Raw genomic sequence first — 24,133 nt, forward strand, 5'->3', positions numbered from 1 at the left:
TGAAGGAAAATTGGGCAAGAAGAGACACGGATCTCCATGCAGAGCTGACAGTCTCATTCCATCAAAAAAGTACATCGGGATTGAAGATTGTCTTTTAGGGGTGCCTCATGTTGGGCACAAATGGTCATGCCCCATGCCCCAACTGTCTTCAGTCACTGGCTGGGGCTTCCTTGGAAGAGCGTGGACTCTGCTCCAAGCTAAGGTAGATCCTGATGGTGCTGGAGCGGGAGGCTTTCAGCTTACTGCTCTCCTTGCAGCTGAACGGTAAATTCTTCTTGAAGGGGGATTGGGATACACGTCTCCATGCTTACCACAGACATAGATACACAAACACACATCACTATAGCCCTACTGCTCTTTCCATGAGTAGTTTTAGAGCTATCAACTCACCTAGCAAGTATATAGTCCAAGGGTCATTACACATTCTTAGCTGTGAAAATCCCATGCCAAATATTCCTGTGTGCAAGTCCAATACATGAAATATGTGAAGTACAGAAGAGCTGTAGACCCTCAAAGGCTCTTTACTTTCTTTCATGAGGAGACATCCCCAGGGTAACAAGCCACCCAGTGATTCCAGACACATTCCTTCTTCAGTCCTACATACTGTTGGGATCTACTGACACTAAGGTAATCAGGATACAGCCAGTCACTAGCCACATGGCTCACAGTCCAGCATGTTACTTACTGGTCTCAAGGAAAACCAGTAATTAGATGGGTTTCATCTAACAAAGGCAAAGACTAGAGTTATATAACAGAAAGGTGATAGAGGCAGATGGAAAAGTTACACAATGTGGGGACTCTGAACTTTGTTTTTCTTTTCTTGAGTGGGCTGCTGATGAGCTGGCAGCTATTAGAGGCTGGTTCTGCCCTTGGGTAGTTAGATGGATCATCAATAAAAACAAATTGAATTCTTTTTTTAAAGATTTTATTCATGAGAGACAAAGAGAGAGAGAGAGGCACAGGCACAGGCAGAGGGAGAAACAGACTCCATGCAGGGAGCGCAACATGGGACTTGATCCCGGGTCTCCAGGATCACACCCTGGGCTGAAGGCAGCACTAAACCGCTGAGCCACCCGGGCTGCCCAACAAATTGAATTCTTTATGGAATCATCCAGGAGATCTTGAGATTTGAACTCTGTCATGTGTGAAAGGCTCTTGCTATCCATATCTGTCACTATCCTTACCACCTTCATGTTTGGTATTTATCATTTCCTTACCTGAACTTTCCATACTGCTCCCTTATGAGACATATGTATTGTTCTCAAAATTTGTCAATTGAATGATCAAGAAAAGGTGATACACTATGGTTTAAGTTTTTGTCTCTTTGATTAGTAATGAGGACTTTTGTGTGTGTATTCTTGCATTTCTACTTTTATGAGTTGTTAGTTTATATCCTTCACCCATGTACCTACTCTATATTTAGAACTTTTCTCATTGGTTCTATAAACCTGTCATGCAAAGAAGATGCTGACCTTTATTCTTGGTTTTGGGTAAAGAGATTTCATCGTGCATTTGTCCTTGGATTCAGGTTTTTTTTTTTTTTTTTTTTTTGGATTCAGGTTTTTAAAAAAATAATGAAATTACTACTTTTGAAATAAAATTCTAATTTTTGGTGATTTGTCTAATTATCTCTGGTTTTAGAAATATCTTCTCTGTACATACATTTTAACCCAACAGTTATACTTCAGAAAAATGTGCAAAGATGGAAACACAAGAATGTTTGTTTCAACTGTGTTTATAAAGACAAAAATAAATAATCCACATATGCATTTTCTAACAGAGCAGCATGCATTGGTTATCAATCCCAAGGGAGCAGAACACCATGCACTGGTTACCAATCTCAGGAAAGGACTCAACTACATGAACATTAGGAAAAACCATTGCCATGACAACCACCAAGAATAAAAGTCCAAACAACACATTTGCCAACTGAATCTTGGTATCAGAGTTGCTAAGGAAAATACGGTGCAGTCAAGTACTGGATGGAACAATGGTGAATTGACATAGAGGAGAGACATTAAGATGCCCATTCATCCCCGATGGCCAGCAGATGTCTTCTAGCAGGTGATACAAGACGATTCACCTCTGGTTCACCTCTCTTGTGCCATATGGAAAGACCTTGTCCCCATCCAGTAGAGACAGATACAGCAGTGGGGTTGGCCAGCGGTCATCTGACACATGCTTAAGCAGAACAAAGGAGTATTCATTGAACTTAAACAGAAACAGATATTCCTAGCCAAAGTGATAAGCCCAGCACAAGCTATTTAGGCTCCCTATCTCTTAGTAAGGAAGCGTCCAAGCCCAAGAATCATTTTATACTGACCGGAGGTCAAAAGACTGCATGTAAAAAAAAAAAAAAAAAGACTGCATGTTGAGACAGGCTCTTCCAACATCCATCTATAGGGGACTGAAATATCTCATACAATAAGATACTAAGCAACAAATAAAAAGTCAAAACTGAAATTTAGACACGTAGAATTACATCATAATTTGTAGTGTAATATTTGTGTTATGAAACTATCTTCTGGAAATATTTGGACAAACAGAAGACTCCATTTTTCTTACCAAGCCGAAACTAAATTAATCTGTGCTTTTCCTCCAATAAGAAAAAGATCTAGAACTTGAAAAAAACTACTAAAAATGTTTCAACAAAGTCTCTTTTATTTTCCACTTGGTATAATAATAAGTGAAAAGGAGATATTACCTGAGCAACTTTCTTGGTTCTCAGCAGCTGGGGTTTCTTCCCTCCACTTCAACATTCTGAGCATTAATGAACTCTCCCAATGTAAGAGGGGTGTGCAAAACAGACTCGTTGAAAGAGGATGACCACATCACCACTCCCAAGGGGTGAGCTACCAAGACTTTCTTTAACCACTGAAAAAAAATGACTTTAATGATACCTAATCACAAACTTCCCTTTCCCATATTGGCCAAGAGAACAGGAGTGGAGGTGTTACTTAGTCTTCCTCTAGATCTGCGCTGTCCAGCATGATTGCCACTAGCTATATGTGACAAGTGAGTGCTTGGAATGTAGCTAGTGAGAAGAAATCACAATTGATGAGGGAGTTTTGCTACCTTGTTATTAATTCCAGTCCATAGTTTCATTAGGGTTTACTCTGAGAAAGATCAATATTGCATGATCTCACTTACATGTGGAATCTAAAAACGCCCAGTTTCTAGAAACATGGGTTAGACTGGTGATTCCAGAAGCTGGAGACCAGGGGAAATGGGGAGATGTTGATCAGAAGGTACAAACTTCCAGTTATAAGACAAGCAAGTTTTGCAGATCTTATGTATGGCATTGTGGCTACACTTAACAGTACATTACATTACATACTTGAAAGTTGATAAGACAATAAATCTTGAATGCTCTTACCACCAAAGAAAATAGTGATTATATGGGGCAATGTGTTAATTTGCTCTATCCTAGTCCCCATAATTTTGCAGTATATATGTGCACCAAATCATCATGTAGTACATCTTCCATTTACACAGTGCTACACGTCAATTATAAATGAAACTGCAAAAGAAAAGAAACCCAACTTCAGATGAACCTTGAATATTATGAAGCAGCCTGTCACAAGATGCTGGGGAACAAGGTTTCAGGCAAAGGGAACAGTAAATGTAATTGTGTACTAACATATATTTATGTGCACTCAGGAAGTTCTGGAAGAGAGTTCATCTAAATAGAAAGTCTTATATCTATGAGAGGGGATTTAGGGTTGACCTGCTTACCTTTTCCTGGGTAACAAAGCACAATATTTCATTCCAGGATAAGTATTTATTGAACTTGGGTTTCTGAGGGTTAGCTGGGGGTTTGTCAATATGGGCTCAGCTTGGCTAGGTGGCTCTCCTCCCTATGGCCATCACTTCCTCATGCCCAGTGGCCTAGCCCCGCCCCGTTCTCATGGTGATGGCAGAGATGCAGGAGTGAAAATTCAACTATACAAATGCCTTTCATATCTTTGATCACTCCACATCTGTAACTCAAAGCAAGTCACTGGGCCACACCCAAGGTCAAAATGTGAAGACATACACTCTATCCATGAGGATGTGGAGAAGGAGCAAATGTTTCTGAAGGATAACTTACTCTGAGTTTTACTTTTTTCTTTAGCCTTTTCTGTGTTGTTTAAATTACTTTAATAACCAGTGTGTATCATTTCAACATTAAGGAAAAAAAGTAATAAAGTCATTCAATTTAAAACAAAAGAGAACAGGGATGCCTGGGTGGCTCAGTCAGTTGAGTGTCCAACTCTTGATTTTGGCTCAGGTCTTGATTCTGGGGTTGTGGAATTGAACCCTGATGGGCCTGGAGCTTGCTTGGGAGTCTCTCTCCCCTTCGCCCCATGCATACTCTCTCTCTCTCTCTCTCTCTCTAAAAAAATAAAAATTAAATATTTAGAAAATAAACAAAAGAGAATAGAGATGCCCAACAACATACATATATTTATTATTGTCTAGTTTTTAAATGGTTTTTTCAGCAAAGCTTACTGAATGAGTTCTTAAGACTGCCATAATGCATTGCAAGCCTCTGGTCTAGCTTCCACCAGCTGCCTGCAACCCCTGGCAGTCCTCAACTTGTTAGCTACATCACTCCAATCTTTTCCTGTCTTCTCATTGCCTCCTCCTCTGTGTTTCTGTCTTCAATTCTGTCTGTCTCATCCCTCTCTCTGCCTTTCTTTTATAAAGAAACTTGTCATTGGATTTATGGCCCACTCAAATAATCCACAATGTTCTCCTCATTTCAAGATCCTTAAATTAATTACACCTGCAAAGTCTTTCTTCCAAACAAGGTAACATTCACAAGATCTGGATATTAGAACACAAGACATACCTTTTAAGGGCCACCATTCAACCCACTACACCTATCATACATACTAATTATTGTATAAAATATACAAGAACTTTTTCAAGAAAAGAAAATGAACACTTTCTTCACCCAGGAAATAAAACATTACAACTTTAGAAATCCACTCTGTCCCTTTCCAATCATATCTCTTGCCTTCCCTGATAAACAATTTCCATTCTGAAATTACTATTTATCATTCTCTTGTCCTTCTTTAAAGTTTTCCCACATATGAATCATCCTTAATACATGGTGATATTACATTAGTTTTACCTGTTTTAAACTTTACATAAACAGAATCATAGGATACATATTCTTCTGTGATTTCCCCCCTGCTCAATATTGTTTCTACAATTCCATGTTGTTTTGTATGGCTGTAATTCATTTTTATTTATGGATAAATATACCATTGGAATGAGCCCACTTTATGAAAATATCATAGTCTATTTGTCCAGCCTATTGTTGATGGGCATTTGGAGTGGTTTCATGATGCTTTTTATTTTTTATTGAAGTTCAATTTGCCAACATATAGTATAACACCCAGTGCTCATCCCATCAAGGGCCCTCCTCAGTGCCCTTCATCCAGTTACCCCAACCCCCTGCCCACCTCCCCTTTTGCAACCCTTTGTTTGTTTCCCAGTTAGGAGTCTCTTGTGGTTTGTCTCCCTCTCTAATTTTTCTCACTCAGTTCCCCTCCTTTCCCTTATAATCCCTTTCACTATTTCTTACATTCCCAGTATGAGTGAAACCATATGATGATAGTCCTTCTCCGACTGACTTACTTCACTCAGCATAATACTCTCCAGTTCCATCTACACTGAACCAAATGGTGGGTATTCGTCCTTCCTGATGGCTGGATAATATTCCATTGTATATATACACCACATCTTCTTTATCCATTCACCTCTCCAAGGACACTGAGGCTCCTTCCACAGTTTGGCTATTGTGGACATTGCTGCTATGAACATTGGGGTCTAGGTGTCCTGGCATTTCACTGCATCTGTATCGTTGGGGTAAATCCCCACCAGTGCAATTGTTGGGTCATAGGGTAGCTCTATGTTCAACTTTTTGAGGAACCGCCACACTGTTTTCCAGAGTGGCTGCACCAGCTGGCATTCCCACCAACAGTACAAAAGGGTTCCCCCTTCTCCATATCCTCTCCACATTTGTTTTCTGTCTTGTTAATTTTCGCCATTCTCACTGGTGTGAGGTGGTATCTCATTACATTTTTGATTTGTATTTCCCTGATGGCAAGTGACACAGAGCATTTTCTCGTGCTTGTTGGCCATGTATATGTCTTCTTTGGTGAGATTTCTGTTCATGTCTTTTGTCCATTTCATGATTGGATTGTTTGTTTCTTGGCAGCTGAGTTTAATAAGTTCTTTATAGATCTTGGATACTAGCCTTTTATCTGATATGTCATTTGCAAATATCTTCTCCCATTCTGTAGGTTGTCTTTTAGTTTTGTTAGCTTTTGCTGTGCAGAAGCTTTTTGTCCTGATTAAGTCCCAATAGTTCATTTTTTGCTTTTGTTTCCTCTGCCTTCATAGATGTATCTTACAAGAAGTTACTGTGGCCAAGTTCAAAAAGGTTGTTGCTTGTGTTCTCTAGGATTTTGATGGATTGTCTCACATTTAGATCTTTCAACCATTTTGAGTTTATCTTTGTGTGTGGTATAAGAAAATGGTCTAGTTTCATTCATCTGCATGTGACTAATTTTCCCAACACCATTTATTGAAGAGACTGTCCTTTTATTTTTAAGATTATTTATTTATTCATGACGGGGGGGGGGGGGGAGAGAGAGAGAGAGAGAGAGGAGGGAGGGAGAGAGAGAGAGGCAGAGATGGAGGCAGAGGGAGAAGCAGGCTCCATGCAGGACGCCCAATGCGGTACTCGATATCCCTATCCCGGGACTCCAGGATCACGCCCTGGGCCGAAGGCAGGCACCAAACTGCTGAGCCACCCAGGGATCCCCAAGACTATCCTTTTTCCAGTGGATATTCTTCCCTGCCTTGTCAAATATTAGTTGACCATAGAGTTGAGGGTCCACTTTTGGGTTCTCTATTCTGTTCCATTGATTTAGGTGTCTATTTTTGTGCCAATACCACACTGTCTTGATGATCAGAGCTTTGTAGTACAACTTGAAATCCATCATTGTGACGCCTCTGGCTCTGGTTTTCTTTTTCAATATTCCTCTGGCTATTCGGGATCTTTTCTGATTCCATGATTTCATGATATTTTTATACATTTCCTGGTGCAAACTTACACAAATATCTTCAGGATATATACATGTAGGAGGAAGATTGAGTCAAATTTCCTTAGTAAAGCAAACTTTTCCAACATCACATAATTTATAGTTCTACCCTCTGTGAAAAGAGTTTCCATCCTGCCATATCCATCAGTTGCCATTATCAGACACTTTCAGAATTTGCTGATTTAGTGGCCACCAAAACGGTGTCTCAATTTGATTATAGTTTTTAATTTGCCTGATTATTAGTAAGGTTAAGTATCTTTCCATACTTTATGGGCCATTTATATTTCCTTTTCTGTGACATGACTGTGTCTTTTGCCCATCTCCACAGGCATGAGCTGTCCCAACAACCTGAAAGAAAGGAGCTTGCTTTCTTCTGCTCCTTGACTTTCCGCTGACCCCATTTCAGCCACACTCCCCCAGCCCACCCTGATCTTTGCTACCACCTGAAACCTGAACACAAACACTTCATTTTCCAGCCAAACTCCTTGTTCTGCTCAGTCTCTGCCTCACTGCGGTGACTCTGCTTGGCTGGGTATTTGGTTACTCTTCCAAAGAATGCCAACTCAACAGAAGGTCAAGTCTCCCTCCTATTGAAAGAACTTTTATTTTTATTTCTTATTTCACACTCAGAATTTTCTATTTTAGGCTTATAGGGAAGCATTTCAAGAACCACAGGATTATCAGGAACAGTTTCCTGATGTCTCATAAAGAATCAAGGTGAAAAAAAAAAAAAAAGAATCAAGGTGAGGTTTGGCAGTCCAGAGTGGTGATTAAGAGCATGAAATCTAGAGTCAACACAAGCCCATGCCAGGCTCAGCCATGGATCAGCCATGGAGCCCCAAACAACTCACTTCCATCTCTTTGGGTCTTGTTTAACTCATCTGCAACTGGGAGTGCAGGCTTGCTGTGAAGGCTTTAAAAAGACAATGCTTATAAGATGCTTCACACAGTAAGATAATAAGCTCTCACTGAATGCTATCATTATCAGCAATACAAGCATTTACATTTGAACCAAGAAGGCTTCCCTCAGATTCTCACTTGGGAATGTTTTAGAACTATTGGAGGTGGCTGGTTTTTCAACTCCATGAATGTACTAAATGCCACTGAACTGTTTCCATTGAAAAGGTTCATTTTTTAATAAATATTTGTTGGGAGAATCCCTGGATGGCTCAGTGGTTTGGCGCCTGCCTTCGGCCAAGGGTGTGGTCCTGGGGTCCCAGGATCAAGTCCCCCGTCGGGCTCCCTGCATGGAGCCTCCTTCTCCCTCTGCCTGTTTCTCTGCCTCTCTCTCTCTCTCTGTGTGTGTGTGTGTGTGTCACTCATGAATAAATAAATAAAATCTTTAAAAATAAATAAATATTTGTTTATTTATTTTTTTTTAACTTACGTTTTTATTTATTTAAGCCATACATCCAATGTGGAGCTTGAACTCACAACCCCTAAGATCAAGAGTTGCATGCTCTACTGACTGAGCCAGCCAGGCACCCCTTCACTTCAATTAGAAAAAACATTCTCATTTGGGAGAGGTCATAGATTTCAGCTGCATTTGTGGGCATGAGCCAAGTTTTCCTGAGAGTTTTGGGTCAGGATAAGGGGTAGAAGACAGCAAGTTAACTGGTGAGGTTGGCAGAGGGAGCAGGGGGTGTAGCAGTCACATATGTCTGCTCTGTCCCATCATCTCACAAGCCTAAATGTGGCTTGCCAGAGTCTCTCTGCCCTGCCCTCTTTCATCCCCCACTTGTGAAACCCATCCTGCAAGACTCAGATCAAATGATACCACCTCTAGGAAGCCCTCCCAATCCTCAATCCCAAGTACTCAATCATTACAAATAATTACTAATGAATACTAATAGGAACATTGAAGACTTTAGTTTATCAGGGTCTGCTGTCCCACTAGTCTAAGAAATCCCTAGAAGAAGGGATTGTGCCCAGTTCCCACCATGTCTAAAATGGAACTCATTATCTCCTTCCTCAAACCTGCTCCTGATCTGTGTCCCCAAACCAATAGACAACATTACCATCTACCCCCACACTGGCCTCCTCCTTCGCACAGCCAACACATAACCAAGTAAGAATAGGTTCTTCCTTCTGTATATTTTCCAAATCACGCCTCCTCCCCATGCTCATGGCCATGTCCTCTGTGCCCTGGAGCCTATAGAAGCCACTTCTGTGTCTTTGGACCTGCAGTCTCATCTCCAAAAATCTGAACAATCTCCCTGAAACTCAAATTTGAACATTTTGTTCCCCTGCCTAAGACCTTTCAGGGGCTCCCCATCATCTTAGGACAGAGTCTACACTCCCCACCAAGTCGCATAAGGTCCAGCAGGTCTGACTCCTGCTGATGACTACAGCCTCATCATTGCCCAGCCCAGATCCTTCTAGCCTAACAGCACCTGACCATGCTCCCCTGCCTTGGCACTTGGATTCCTCTGCCCAGCATGCTCCCTCCCTAATCTCCCCCTCCTGCCTCAAAAACTCTTATTTAGTCCTCTAGTGGCTCATCCTGAACATACAAGTTTGAAGCAAATGCCATTTCTGGGTCCCTACAGATGCCTGTGCCCCCCATCCCCATCCTGATCCCTCTGTCTGCTCCACCATCCCCATCCTGACCCCTCTGCCTAGGTCTCCATCCCTCTGATGACTTTACCTGACCTGCCCTGACCTTTCTGTGTCCCTGTGCCCACGTTGACCTGTCTTCCCTGCCCTCCCCTGACCCTTCTGTCGGTGCCTTCTCACACCAGCCCTGTACATCCTGAGCTTCACTGACTTGTGGCTACTCTTTCTCCCCTGTGGAGTGAGAGCTTCATGAGGGCATGGCCCAGGGTCACCCCTGTGTCCTCAGCATCCCTCAGCACAGGCTGGCACAGAATGACCAGTTGACTGAGCGTAGGTCAGATGAATGGCTTAAGTGTATTGAAGGCTTAAGAGGCTGGGGGACACCGTGGGAGAGAGAATTTTCAGAGTGGATATTTGAGTTGATCCTCAGAATACTCTCAGGACACACCTATCACATGCAGGCCTTTTCTGTCTACTGTGACCTTTGAAAACTGAGAGAGGCAATACCCTGGAAAAAAGAGATACTTGGTTTTTCAGGAGGGAAATGGAGCTGGGCCAGGGTTGTGTTTGAAAGCAAACACAGGCACAAGCAGATTTCAGACACTGTACATAGCGTGGCCCACATGCCTACATCTCATGCCAGAATGCCCAACCACACACATACATACATAGTCACCAGCACTACGTGCATACATACACATGTGAATGAACAGTCAGACGTCAGGGTGGACACACAGACACACATGCAGACGCCCTCCAAGAGGCATACTGCAAAGCATGTACTCAGTTGCTCACAAACAGATACAGAGACTGGTGTGCATTCAGGCACACTGGCCTGCACACACGCACCCTGTCATAAGCTCACACAGGTGTACACGTCTAGACATAAACAGGTATGGATACCCTTTTGTGTGCGCATGCACACTCCACAAAGACAGGGGTGTTCATCAATACAGGTATCAACATGGACATGCTGATACATACGTGCACTCAGACGGGCAGAGACCCCCCAGCATGTGCCCAGAATGACACACATATACAGATGTATAAATAAGAAGAAACATGACACAGGCCTCCAGGAGAACCTGCTGCACACACTGGCATGAACAGAAAGATCCAGAAGCACACAAGAGGGCTGAAAGGCTGACTTGCAGGAGACACAAAGATATGGATGGGCAAGGTGCTGTGCCCCCATCAACCCCCAAACAACCTGAGGGTTTGCCCCTGATGCACCCTCCTCACACTCCACCGTCCCTCCAGGAGGCCACCTCTGAGGTCAAAGCTCCATTCGAAGCTCCAGGAGAAAGGCTCAGCTGTGCCCCAGAAAGAAGGGCAGGCAGATTCCCACAAGGCTTTCTCTTCCTTCCCCCTTTCCCAAAGGGGAAGTATTCAGAACTTCAGACCAGAGAACATAAAGTCCAGAAGGGGGTTTAGAGAACTGCTTCCTCATGTCCTTCATCCTGAAGATTAATAGGAATAGCTATTACTTATTGGCACTTACTGCCATGTACTTCACAGCCATTAACCCACTGACTCTTCCCATAATGGGGGAAGAGGCAGGTCCTGTCATTGGCCTCAGGAGGCTCAGAGAGATGAGGTGAGTTGTTCAAGGTCCCACTGCAAGAACGGGTAAGGGATTCCAATCCACGCCTTTACTGTGCTCTTAACTGCTGTGCAACCTGCTGGTTGGGATTAGGGGAACTGACACTTGCCAGGCTTGTGCTAATAGTCCAGCCATGCTTTTCATGACAAACAGGGGTACCTGGGTGGCTCAGATGGTTAAGCATCTGCCTTCACCTCAGGTCATGATCCTGGGGTCCTAAGATTAGCTTCACATCAGCAGCTTCTCATTCTCCCTGCTATCTGCCTACTTTTGTGTGTACGTTCTCTCTCAAATAAGTAAATAAAATCTTAAAAAAAGAAAACAAACCGGGATCCCTGGGTGGCGCAGAGGTTTGGCGCCTGCCTTTGGCCCAGGGCGCGATCCTGGAGACCCGGGATCGAATCCCACATCGGGCTCCCGGTGCGTGGAGCCTGCTTCTCCCTCTGCCTGTGTCTCTGCCTCTCTCTCTCTCTCTGTGACTATCATAAATAAATAAAATTTAAAAAAAAAATAAAAAAAAAAAAAGAAAACAAACCAACAAACATTCCTAGCCAATGAACAAAAACAAAACAAAGCAAAACAAAAACCACCAACAAACAACTTTTCTATCTCTGCTTTGTTCTCTGCCCTCTGTTTCCGCCCCAGAGGACTAAGGCTCAGCGGCAGCATGCCAGTCTGAGTGCCAACCTCACCCACCTGCTCTCATCCAAAGTTAGCTCTGGCATCTGAACAGGTGAGAGGAAGTTTTGACCATCAGATACTGCCTCGTGCCCTATGGGACCCACAAAAGATCAATCCAGGACCCACATGGTGCTTATGTCAGAGCCAGCTGGGACCAGCTTCAGAGCTACATGGTGCCACCCTTGTGACCCCCTGAAGTCAGCCCCAGTGGCCGCCAGGGCCTACCGTCAGACCCTCCTGGCACCAGGGCTGGCTTCGTTAGTGTTCTCTTGGTATCAAGCTCAGTGTCAACTGGCTTTCAATGCTAGTGTCTACTGGGGGCCAGATGATGCCAGCAGCAGAAGTTGCTAGCGCATCTCTGTGCACTAGCAACTGTTTATTAGCACTTACTGCCATGTACTTCACAGGCATTAACCCACTGACTCACACATGCCAATCCCATGCCACCCCTTGCTACACTTGGCCTCCACTTGGCCCTCACGGTGGGCTAGGCCCGTCAGTGGAGGTAGGAGAGGACAGGGTTCAAATCCCAGCTCCCTACCTGCCACCTGTGTGACCTCAAGCAAGTGCCAGTAGAGAGGCTTGCTCTTCTGAACAGCAAAACGAAGATGATATGAACAAGCCCCACTGCTAGAAGGAGTCCATGAGCTCACACATCCACACACTGGCTCTTCACAATTAGTGCTCACCCAAGGGTAGTGCCCTATTGTTAAGAAAGAAGGTCACTGAGGAAGGACAGCAAGGCCACCATGTGTTCTCACTCCCACCCTCAGTCTCCAGGGCTTGGCTCTCTCCCCACTCAGTTTTCCCAAACCTCTCCCACTGTGGGTCCCTCTGTGTGCCTCCAGCAGCCCTGCCGAATCTGCAATCACCCCAAAGGGACCTCACACGCCCTCCCCCTCCACCTTCTCTTCTCAGGTACTCCCTTTCCACTGGCGGGGGAAACCCAGCCCCAGAAAGGGGAGTAAGCACAGGAGCCCCTGCCCACTCTCTGTTGTCTCTCCTCAGTATCTCACATACGAAATCGGGAACACTAGTAACCCCACTACTAACAACAACAATGGGAATGATGATCCTAGTGAGCTCCCCAGGGACTTGGGTAGAACCAGTGAGGCTTTCTGTAAATTACACCCCTTGAGACACTTGGGACTTTTGGGCACTGTACTGGTGGATGTCATTACTATTTCCAAGTCTTGCCCAGTCCCTCTGCCACTCAGACCACAAGTTACTCTTCTTTACTAAGGGAAGTTCCACTTAAATGTGGCTCTGGACTTCTACCTCTTTCCCAATCACAAAGAGGCAGGGACACTGATCCTGACCTTGCTTTGAAGTCCTGGTAGGGATTCTCTGTTCAAAGCAATGGCAGGGCAAAGCCTGGGGCAAGTGCTACTCTTTGATCCTGCCAGACTCCCATATACTCCTCCTCCCAGGAACCCTATCACAGACAGGGGTCCTCCCTCTCACAAAACCCTCAAATCCAGTCCCTGGGATCTCTCATCCCATGGCCTTTAACCATACATCCCTCTTCCCTCAAAAAACCCCAAATCTACAACCATACATGCTGTCCCATTCCAACAGAAACCCAATTCTCTGGATTCTTGTCTCCAAAGATGCCCTAATCCATAATTTTTGGATCACTTCTCACTCTACCTCAAATCCAAAGTCCAGGAGTCTGAATCCATATTTCCAAAATCTTAAGAATCAGAATTTGCTTACTGCTTCACCCAAGTCTATAGACTTCAGGTGACCCTTCCTAAGGGTCCTTCCACTCTGTTAATCTCCCAGGTGTCCCATCCTTCTGACTTGCTGTCTTGTCCCAAGCTCAGCTGTGAGTCCAGGGGTGGAGGTGGGGAGGCACTATATCTGGGAAATGAAATGGCACAATTAACAAACAGAACCAAAGTCCACCCTTCTCTCCCAGGTGGTATAAAGGCAAACCACCCCAGCCAGCACCATCTGACCGTCTTGCCCAGTGCCACCATGGTGGCCTCAGGGATCCTTCTGGTGGCTTTGCTCACCTGCTTGACAGTAATGGTCTTGATGTCTGTCAGGAGGCAGTGGAAGCTCTTGGAGAAGCTCCCTCCAGGACCTACTCCATTGCCCTTCATCGGGAACTATCTGCAGCTGAACATACAGCAGATGTCTGATTCCTTCATGAAGGTGTCAGGACATAATGAATGGGTGGAATGGAGTAGGGCTGGGGGGCTTGCTTAATTGATCTGGGACTTTGAGGCAGGGGATGGGCAAGGTTGAATCATTCTTAAGAAAGTAGAAATGTGCAGGTTGGGCATCAGGGTCCTGGACAAGAAAGAGAAGATTTTGGGATGTCCAGCCCCTTGAGTAACAGAATGTGGGGGAATGCATGCAGTAGGTAAGGACTGCTCTCAGGGCCAGGTCCCAGTGGGGGCTGCAGCCTCTAAGCACTCCCACCTCCATCAGATCAGCAAACGCTATGGCCCTGTGTTCACCATCCACCTGGGGCCTAGGCGCGTCGTGGTACTGTGTGGATACGAGGCGGTGAAGGAAGCTCTGGTGGACCAGGCTGAAGAATTCAGTGGGCGAGGCGCACAGGCCACCTTTGACACTCTCTTCAAAGGCTATGGTAAGGGGGCTCTGGGTGAGGGCCCATGGTCAGGCACACTTGATGCCTCAATTTCTCCACTCTTCTTCTCCTGACTCGCCTGCCCAGAGCTATGGCCAAGTTCTACCCCTGTTCCCCTCTGTCCTGTTCTTGGTTATTGTGGCCTCTCCCTGGTCTTCTCTAGCTTGACTCGGGGTGTCTGTGTCTCTACTCCTCCTGCTTCTCGGCCTATCTCCCTGTTCTCTCTCACCCATGCCTCTTCTTCCTCTGGGTTTGGGAGGAGCTCTTGCTTGGAACCCAGGTCATTCATCTCTGCGTCCTTTACTCTCTCCTGATTGTTTTCTTCCAACCTGGTCTCTAAATCTTTCCGTATTTCTCTAACTCTGACTTGTATTTCTCCTTGTCTCCCCACCAATCGCTCCCCAACCCATCTTTCCCTGCCTCTTGCTCTCTGACTACCTCTGTCCACCTCTGTCCACACCCCTACCCACATCCTCTCACCCCTATGCTCCCTCCCCAGGGGTGACGTTTAGCAATGGGGAGCGGGCCAAGCAGCTCAGGCGCTTCTCCATCACCACCCTGCGGGACTTTGGAGTGGGAAAGCGCGGCATTGAAGAGCGCATTCAGGAGGAGGCAGGCTTCCTCATTGAGGCCCTCCAGGGCACACGAGGTGAGTGAGCAGGAGGGAGAGAGAAGGAGGGCTACACTCACACAGACATGCGCTTTCTCCTCCAGGAAGGGGACTGGATTGGGAGAAGGGATCCAGGCTCTGGGATCCTGTGCTAGAAGTTTGGCTCCTCACTCCAGGGCCCTCCCCCAATTCTCAGGCTGGCATCAGACCACCCAGTTGATGCTTTCCCAAACTGCTGTCTCTCCCCACCCCCAACCCATTCCCCAGGTGCCTTCATCGATCCCACCTTCTTCCTGAGCCGAACAGTGTCCAATGTCATCAGCTCCATTGTTTTTGGGGATCGCTTTGACTATGAGGACAAAGAGTTCCTGTCACTGCTGCGTATGATGCTGGGGAGCTTCCAGTTCACAGCTACATCTATGGGGCAGGTAACCGATCTCAATCTGGCTCTACAACACTACCACTGCCAAATGCTCCCCCACGTGGAAAACATCTGCCCCAAACTGCATCCTCCTCTAGTAGGGTGTTCTCAAAAACAGCCCCCATTCTTGGACAATTGAACGTTGCATCAGAACCCAGGACATTTGTCCAGGACCCAGTTTCCAAAGACACCTGGATATCTCAACAGTAGATCCTCACCAAAAAAAAGAGGAGGAGGAGAATGAAGAGGGGAAGAAGGAGAAAGAGGAGGAAGAGAAGGAACAGGAGGTAGGGAAGGAGGAGAGGGAAGGAATAGGAAGAAGAGGAGTTGGAAGGGACAGTAAAGTGGAAATAGATGGAGGACGAGGAGAAGAGGAGGAGGAGGAGGAAGAGGAGAAGGAGAAGGAGAAGGAGACCAGAAGAAGACGAAGAGCCCGCCTCAGAAAGTCTCCTCTTCTTCTGTTCGCTGCCTCTTCGGAGGAGGAGGAGGAGTTCCAAGAGGAGGCTTCAGGGGGCGAGAGGAGGAAAGGGGAAGGGGAGGAGAGAACGAGGAAAAGAAAAAGAAGAAGACCATCAGAGCCTGCAGACAAGAAATACATCCTCATACCAGCTCTCTCACCTGGGTAGGTGTTCTCATCCCGACCTAACCTTAATATCTAATAGTTGCTCCCTATTAAGATATTCCATCTTTCCGTCTGAGTATCTTAGCACCTGGACAAATAACCACCTCAGCCCATTTCCCAAACACCCAAACACCAGGTGCTGTAAAATCCAGCCCATTAAAATAATTTGATATTTACATAGATGTCCCACACTGGCCCACTAGAATAGCTAGTAAGTGCCACCTACAAGCCCAGATAAATATCTAAACATCATGACAGACTCCAGTAATGGTCCCCTAAATGTGTAAACACACCTGGTTAAACTGATCCCCAAACACTGAAAAAGTATCCCCCAATCCAGCTCACTCAAACACCTGCAGATATGCCCCCTATCAGCCCATATGAATAACTCACACACATGAATAGATGTCTCCACCCACATTTAAAACACCTGCACACCAGCCCCACTTAATACCTGAAACCTAGACAGAAGACCTCAATTCAGATCCACTATGAATAATTGTCTCAAACTTGTGAGATCATATGAATGCTTAAACAACTAGATATGTGTCTCCCATCAAATCTTGAATACTTGAAACCTGGATGTGTCCCAATCCATTTCACCTACATTCTTTTTTTTTTAAAGATTTATTTATTGATTGATTTATTCATGCTAGACACACACACACACACACACACACAGAGACAGAGACAGAGACAGAGAGAGGCAGAAACACAGGCAGAGGGAGAAGTAGGCTCCATGCCCGGGAGCCCGACACGGGACTCCATCCCGGGACTCCAGGATCACGCCCGGGGCCAAAGGCAGGCGCTAAACCGCTGAGCCACCCAGGGATCCCCTCTCACCTACATTCTGAGACAGGAGCCCTCACACTGAACTCACATGAAAATGTATATATCTCCTCCCATCAAGCCTCATAAATAACCTAAACACTTGGACAGGTGCCTTTAACCCACTGCCTTCCTTGCCCCAAGAAAGGTCGTGCTCCTATCAGGACCTAACCACTGACTCCTGTCCTTCCCGTCCTTTCTTCTCTCCCCATCCTCAGCTCTGTGAAATGTTCCATTCAGTGATAAAATACCTGCCAGGGCCACAGCAACAGGCAATTAAGGAGCTGCAGGGTCTGGAAGACTTCATAACCAAGAAGGTGGAGCAGAACCAACGCACACTAGACCCCAACTCTCCTCGAGACTTCATTGACTCCTTCCTCATCCGCATGCAGGAGGTACAACCCAGCAGCATTCCTCTTTTGCGGACAGCCTGCAAAGCCAGGCAGAGGGAAACCAGGCTGGGATGGGGAGAGCAGAGGCCCATTCTTATCATCCCCCTGATAACACCCTCACCATCCCAAATGTAATAACCCTGGCTGCTCCATCTATGAGCACTTGCCCATGGGTAGGACCTGCATGTGAACCATTAAGCAACACTTGTGTACCGTGTGCTTGCTGTCTGCATCCCTCTCCTTCTAATATTCCCTACCATAAAACTGTGACACCTGCGCTGATGAGTAAAGGACAGATAGGCAGCCAGGTAAAGAGTGTGGAAGGGTGTTTTGGGCAGAGCCAGCAGCCTGAACAAAGCCTTGGCTGGACTGAGGTCCTCTCCCCACCTCTGGTCTGGATCTAAGAGAGGTGGGTCCACACGGAAAGATCCTGGAAGGGCTCTGAGGGCCCTGAGGGGAGTGGGTCTGGCCTGAAGCCCTCTCTCCCTGCAGGAGCAGAACAACCCCAACACGGAGTTTCACTTGAAGAACCTGGTGTTGACCACACTGAACCTCTTCTTTGCGGGCACTGAGACAGTCAGTACAACTCTGCGGTATGGCTTCCTGCTGCTCATGAAGCACCCAGATGTGGAGGGTAAGCCAGGGAAGGGGGGCAGGCAGTGAAACAGTGGCCACAGATCCCAACACTTCCTCTGAGTCCACTGTAATGTCCCCACCTTTCCCAGGGCCCAGGACCCTAGGGATGCCCTGTTATCCAGCTATAGGTGATATTCTGCTGATAAGCATCAGCTGAGTTTCACTCGCTGTGAAAATGTTGAAAATACCTGAACTGACTGGCAGTTCTGTGCCGAGCCAACTGTATGTGAGACCACATACAGCTTGAGACCAGGTGAATAGGATGCTTCACCAACAATGTTTATGGCCAAGATCTGTTTGAATGGTCTACATCCATGTTACAGATAGATATACATATTTGGACTATCATCCCCACCCTGAGACCCCCAGATACCTAAACACTTTCCCCCTCCTCCCACAGCCAAAGTCCATGAGGAGATTGATCGGGTGATTGGTAAGAACCGTCAGCCCAAGTTTGAGGACAGGGCCAAGATGCCCTACACAGAGGCAGTGATCCATGAGATCCAAAGATTTGGAGACATAATCCCTTTGAGTCTGGCCCGCAGAGTCATCAAGGACACCAAGTTTCGGGAGTTTCTCCTCCCCAAGGTACTTTCCTGTCTGGCCTACAGGGACCTCCAGCCTGCTCCTTGTGACCTAGCATCTCCCATTCCCCTTAGAAGTTTCCCAGCCCCTGTCCCACTGTCTCAATCAAACACTCCCCCAACCACCATTTCCCTTCAACCCACCCACTCAGATTCTTGAATCCTTTATCTCCCCCAGAGTTCCTGCCACAGGGCATATGAACCCCATGTCCTCAAAATTTCTCTTTCAAAAGACATGAATCTCATTTCTAGACCTCCTCTCTCAAAAGCATGAATCTCATGTCCTCCAGACATCTCACCTAGAGAGGCACAAACTTGATATCTCTCAAACTTCCTGTCTCTGGGAGCATGAACCCATATCATTTCAACTTCCTGCCTTGGAAGACATGAGCTCCACATCCCCCATACCTTCTGTCCTAAGAGACACAGAATCTGTGCTTTTCAAACTTCTCTTGTCAGGAGACATGAACCCCATGTCTGCCAAGCTTCCTTCTAAGCACCCACATTCCCACACCTCCCATTTCTCATCACCTAGGGCACTCCAATTGTCCCTCCAACCTCCATGCACTTTCAGCACACAATACCCCCACTCTACCTTATCAGATCCCTCTCTCCTTCTCACCAGGGCACTGAAGTGTTCCCTATGCTGGGCTCTGTGCTGAGAGATGCCAAGTTCTTCTCCAACCCCCAAGACTTCCACCCTCAGCACTTCCTGGATGAGAAGGGGCAGTTTAAGAAGAGTGATGCTTTTGTGCCCTTCTCCATTGGTAAGAGACCACTGTCTGCTGCCAAGCCACTGCTCCCACCAACAGGGCCTCCTTCATCCCAGCTCCCTCTCTAAGGTGTAGCCTGGTGTCTTTCTCAGGCTTGGAAGTCCCTCTCACGCTCTACCTTGCAGCCCATCAGTTGCAACCATCATAACTGCTTGAGCTCAAGTAAAAGGATAGAGGTGATCATACCCGTTTCAGAGAAGCAGAAAAATCAAAGCCCTTAGTGAATCAGAGATTTGTCCAGAGTCATTTACATTCTTCTTTAGGTTCCTTGGGAGGAGATGAGAGCCCAGCAGCCATATCTGAGTGTATACTTGGAGGGAAGGGGCATCTAAATTTCCCATTGCTACAGACTGCTAGCTCACCCCCATCTCCTGTGCAAGGGAAACTGATGCTCAGAGAGGATTAGAGATGTCTCTGAAAGTCTCTCAGGCCACGATATTGCAGCACCTCCTCCCTGGGTAATGCAGCTGGGGATGGACAGTGGGGCAAGAGGGCAGTGAGAGCAGGCCTTACCTCCAGCTCTCCCATTCTGTGTCTTCAGGAAAGCGATACTGTTTTGGAGAAGGCCTGGCTAGGATGGAGCTCTTTCTCTTCCTCACCACCATCTTGCAGAACTTCCACTTCAAGTCCCCGCAGCTGCCCCAAGACATCGACGTGTCCCCCAAGCTCGTGGGCTTAGCCACCATCCCACGAAATTACACCATGAGCTTCCAGCCCCGCTGAACAAGGGCTTTGGGAGGGTAGGGCTGGTAGGGGGAGAAAAGCAGGGGTAGGTACAGGGGCGTGGCTACTGAGAGGGGCGGGGTTATTGGAGGGCGGGGCTAGCAGGAGGGAGGTGGATTAATGAAATAGGAGGGGCAGAGTGGATGGGAGAGGAAGAGGAAAGGAATGGGCTTTATTCACCTTGGAAAACAGATTCTTCAGAGGTGGGATGAGAGGAAGGGAAATTATTGAGCAAATATTCTCTGTCGGGTCCATGCAAAAGTGTTAACACATTTACTTCACCTATAACTCACATGCAAAAGAAAACTGATTATGATTATGATTTTCTATGCAAAAGAAAACTGATTATGCCCATTTTACAGGTGGCAAATCTTAAATAATTCCCAAGGAATCTACAACAATGACCAAAAAAAACAAAAAAACAAAAAAACAAAAAAAAAAACTCCTAATAAATGACTTTAGCAAAGTCACTAAACATACCAAATTTTTTTTGTGTTGTTGCTTTCTATACACTAGCAAGAACTCTATGAAATCAAAATTAACACAATACCATTTACAGTCACTCCAAAAAAATAATATACGTAACTATCTAACAACACATGCACAGGATCTAACAACACATTCACAGAACTTAAATGCTGAAGGCTACATAACACTGAAGAAAGATAAAAAATTTTTTAAGATTTTATTTATTTATTTATTCATGAGAGACACAGAGAGAGAGAGAGAGGCAGAGACACAGGCAGAGGGAGAAGCAGGCTCCATGCAAGGAGCCCAACGTGGGACTCGAGCCCGGGGCCCCAGGATCACACCCTGGGCCAAAGGTAGGTGATAAACTGCTGAGCCACCCAGGGATCCCCAAAAGATCAAAATTTTTATATAGACAATCTGAATATCCATTGATAGATGAATGGATAAAGGAAATGTGTGTGTATGCAATATGCAATATGCAATAGAATATTAGTCAGTCATAAGAGGGAAGAAAATCCTTGCATATGTGACAACATAGATGAAACTTAAGGATTTTATTGAGTGAAATAAGCCAATCAAAGAAGAACTAATAATATGTGAATCCACTTGTAGGGTGAATCTAAAATAGTCAAACTCATAGAAGCAGAGAGTAGAGTGGTGGTTGCCAGGGGCTGGAGGAAGGGGAAAAAGAGGCATTGGTCTTCAGTGGGAATAGTTTCCTTTGCCAAAGCTGAGTAAATTCTAGAAATCTGAGGCAGGACATTGTGTCTATAGTTGGCAATACTGTACACTTAATTTATTAAGAAGGTAGTTCTGTTGAACGTTCTTTCCACAACTAAAAAAAAAGATCTAACAACAAAAAAGTATAAACTAAAAACCAGAAGGATTTACTGACACCCTAAAAAAGAGGATTAAAAGTCACCTCAGGGGCACCTGGGTGGCTCAGTGGTTGAGTGTCTGCCTTCGGTCCAGGTCATCATCCCGGGGTACTAAGACTGAATCCCACACAGGCTTCTGGAGCCTGCATCTCCCTCTGCCTATGTTTCTGCCTCTATGTGTCTCTCATGGATAAATAAGTAAAATCTTTAAAAAGAAAAGTTACCTCGGGGATCCCTGGGTAGCTCAGAGGTTTAGCGCCTGCCTTTGGCCCAGGGCATGATCCTGGAGTCCTGGGATCGAGTCCCGTGTCGGGCTCCCAGCATGGAGCCTGCTTCTCCCTCCTCCTGTGTCTCTGCCTCTCTCTCTCTATCATAAATAAGTAAATCTTAAAAAAAAAAAAAAGTTACCTCAAAGTCATGAATAACCTGGCCTTTGTGATTGCTCAGGTCAACCTAATAAATCGCATAGAGTTTGGTAAGACCAAAATGACATTTATTTTACATATATTTAATTTAGGTGACAGTGTGCATACCGGTGAGAATGATTCGGTTAAAAATATAGGAATTATGGCATAAAAGTTAGTCTGGAAATAAAAGTCATGATGTAGGAACGAGTTAGGGGCAGACAGGGCTAGGCAGGGAAAGATAAGGAAAAGTCCCCAGAGTCAGGCTCCTATCCACTCCAAGAAAACAGATAAGACAGTAAAAACAGAAAAAAATAAACCCAGCTCTCTAGCTCCAAAATGTTAGGGAGTATCCCCCTTTAATGGCTACTAAGTAATCACAGAAATCCCAGATGTAGAGAAATGTTGTGGAGGAGATACTGACCACTGACTGTAGAGAAGGGAACACTTTGTGCTCATGACATTTACAAAAAAAAAATCTTGTTGTTACAAGCCCACCTTTTTTTTTCTAAATACAGACATGATACTTACAAACCCACCCTGATATTGATGAGAAATTTACCAAGTTCCCTTGTCATTTTCCTATAAAAGACAGACCATAAAAGTCCTCAGTGGCAACCCTATGGGGACCCCTCTCACTTTTGGGAATTTTCTCTGTATCTCTGCTTAATAAACCTCTATGGCTTTGCTCGCTTTCTTGTCGGTGAGATTCATTCTTCAACTCCATGAAACAAGAATCAAGTTCTCCTGTATCCTATTATAGTTTAAAGAAAGTACCTTCTTATACCTTACTCAGCTCAACCTCCTCAGAAAAGAATGTTCACAACTGGAAGCAACACATAATGAAGGTGGGACAGCCATCACAAGGATCATTTTTAGATGTTTAGAAATGTTTTATAAATCCTTTTTAAAAAAGGATTTTATTTATTTATTTACTCATGAGAGACACTGAGAGAGGCAGAGACATAGGCAGTTTCCATGTCAGGAGCCTGATGTGGGACTCGATCCCTGGGATTCCAGGATCATGCCCTGGGCGGAAGGCAGGTGCTCAACCACTGAGTCACCCAGGAGGCCCTTATAAATCCTTTTAAATAATTTCTGTAAACTACGAAGATATCTGTGTATCTAATACTTGAATGTGTAGGAAAATTTTGGAGATTAGTTATACTGTACTTTGAATTCCTGAGAATATTAGTGAGTACCAAACTGTCAGATCTTTTCAATTGTGATGTAATATTGTTTGAAAAGTTTACTGGACTTGGGTCCTTGGACCTAGGAACAAGAGAAACCAGGCTGAACCCAAAATTTAAAGGCACAAGCAAAGCTTTATCAGAGCTTATGCTGGAGCACCAAGGAGGCAACACAAAGGAAAGAATCCTCAGGCTGACTCTCTGAGGTCAGGAAGTTTTTTTTTAAAGAAACTTAGGTGGGAAAAGCATGACTTCTATGCAGGTAGAAGTGGGGATTTTTTAGTACCTGCATATTAAAGGTTATGTTTCTTCATACATTACATGTCTAATTAACATGTTAAATCTTACCCTTCAAGGTGCCGAGTGGCTTAGTCAGTTAAGTGTTGGACTCTTAGTTTCAATTCAGGTCATGGTCTGGGTGTCTTGAGGTCAAGCCCATGTAGAGCTCTGCACTCAGCAGGGAGTCTACCGGAGATTCTCTCTCTCCCTTTCCTTCTGCCCTTCCACCCACTAACACTCACACACGTGTGTGCGCTCTCTCTCTCTCAAATACATAAATAAATCTTTAAAAAAAACCTCTACCCTTGTGTGATTTTTAGTATTACAATGAAGGGAAAAGTTGCTGAAATTTCGGCACTGGGGGGTCCTTCTTGGTGCAAACTGGTTTGGCCTGGTCTTAGTAGTGAGCATCCTCCCTCCCCATTCCTGCAAGATATCCTAATCAAGAAGCATAGAGTTTTAGCTTTTTTTTCTTTTTCTTCTTCTTCTTATGGAGGTAGCTATAGGGGTACCTGGCTGGCTCAGTTGGTGGAGCATGTGACTCCTGATCTCTGAATTGTGAGTTCAAGCCCCACATTGGGTGTAGAGCTGATTTAAAAGATAAAATCTTAATTTAAAAAAAAAAAAGAATGCTGTATTTTGTGGTCAGGATTGAAGGCACCCAAGTCTAGTCCCTACCCTGTCTCCAAAAGACTATATGTTTCTGAGGAGACAAAAAGGGCTCTTACTCAAATAAATATGTTACCCAAAATAAGTCAGAGGGTTGCCTGGGTGGCTCAG

The 24,133-nt window shown here is 45.2% G+C and overlaps 1 protein-coding gene and 1 long non-coding RNA gene across 3 annotated transcripts; one reads left to right on the forward strand and one right to left on the reverse strand.

Moving 5' to 3' along the window:
• Nucleotides 1-1,564: 1,564 nt before the first annotated feature.
• LOC111090838 lies at nt 1,565-20,091 on the reverse strand. Of its 2 annotated transcripts, none has more exons than XR_005354621.1 (3): nt 19,922-20,091; nt 2,705-2,874; nt 1,565-2,181 (listed from the first exon to the last, which is right to left on the reverse strand). It is a non-coding gene; the product is annotated as an uncharacterized LOC111090838 (long non-coding RNA). The 2 variants fall into 2 exon arrangements; XR_005354622.1 differs by lacking the exon at nt 19,922-20,091 and adding an exon at nt 3,377-4,321.
• On the forward strand, nt 13,921-20,131 carry CYP2A7 (cytochrome P450, family 2, subfamily A, polypeptide 7). Its single transcript, NM_001048027.1, has 9 exons — nt 13,921-14,100; nt 14,380-14,542; nt 15,042-15,191; nt 15,420-15,580; nt 17,242-17,418; nt 17,908-18,049; nt 18,452-18,639; nt 19,261-19,402; nt 19,950-20,131. Exons 1-9 carry the CDS (start codon nt 13,921-13,923, stop codon nt 20,129-20,131), a joined length of 1,485 nt encoding a protein of 494 aa, NP_001041492.1.
• Nucleotides 20,132-24,133: the final 4,002 nt, after the last annotated feature.

This window comes from Canis lupus, chromosome 1, assembly GCF_011100685.1.
Source record: "Canis lupus familiaris isolate Mischka breed German Shepherd chromosome 1, alternate assembly UU_Cfam_GSD_1.0, whole genome shotgun sequence".
NCBI lineage: Eukaryota > Metazoa > Chordata > Mammalia > Carnivora > Canidae > Canis > Canis lupus.

Excerpts from the sequence above, each read along its gene's own strand:
- CYP2A7 (NM_001048027.1), top strand. The coding sequence starts at position 13,921 with ATGGTGGCCTCAGGGATCCTTCTGGTGGCTTTGCTCACCTGCTTGACA. Across the intron at positions 15,192-15,419 it reads GGCCCTCCAGGGCACACGAG|GTGCCTTCATCGATCCCACC; the intron begins GTGAGTGAGCAG and ends CCCATTCCCCAG. Across the intron at positions 17,419-17,907 it reads TCCTCATCCGCATGCAGGAG|GAGCAGAACAACCCCAACAC; the intron begins GTACAACCCAGC and ends CTCTCCCTGCAG.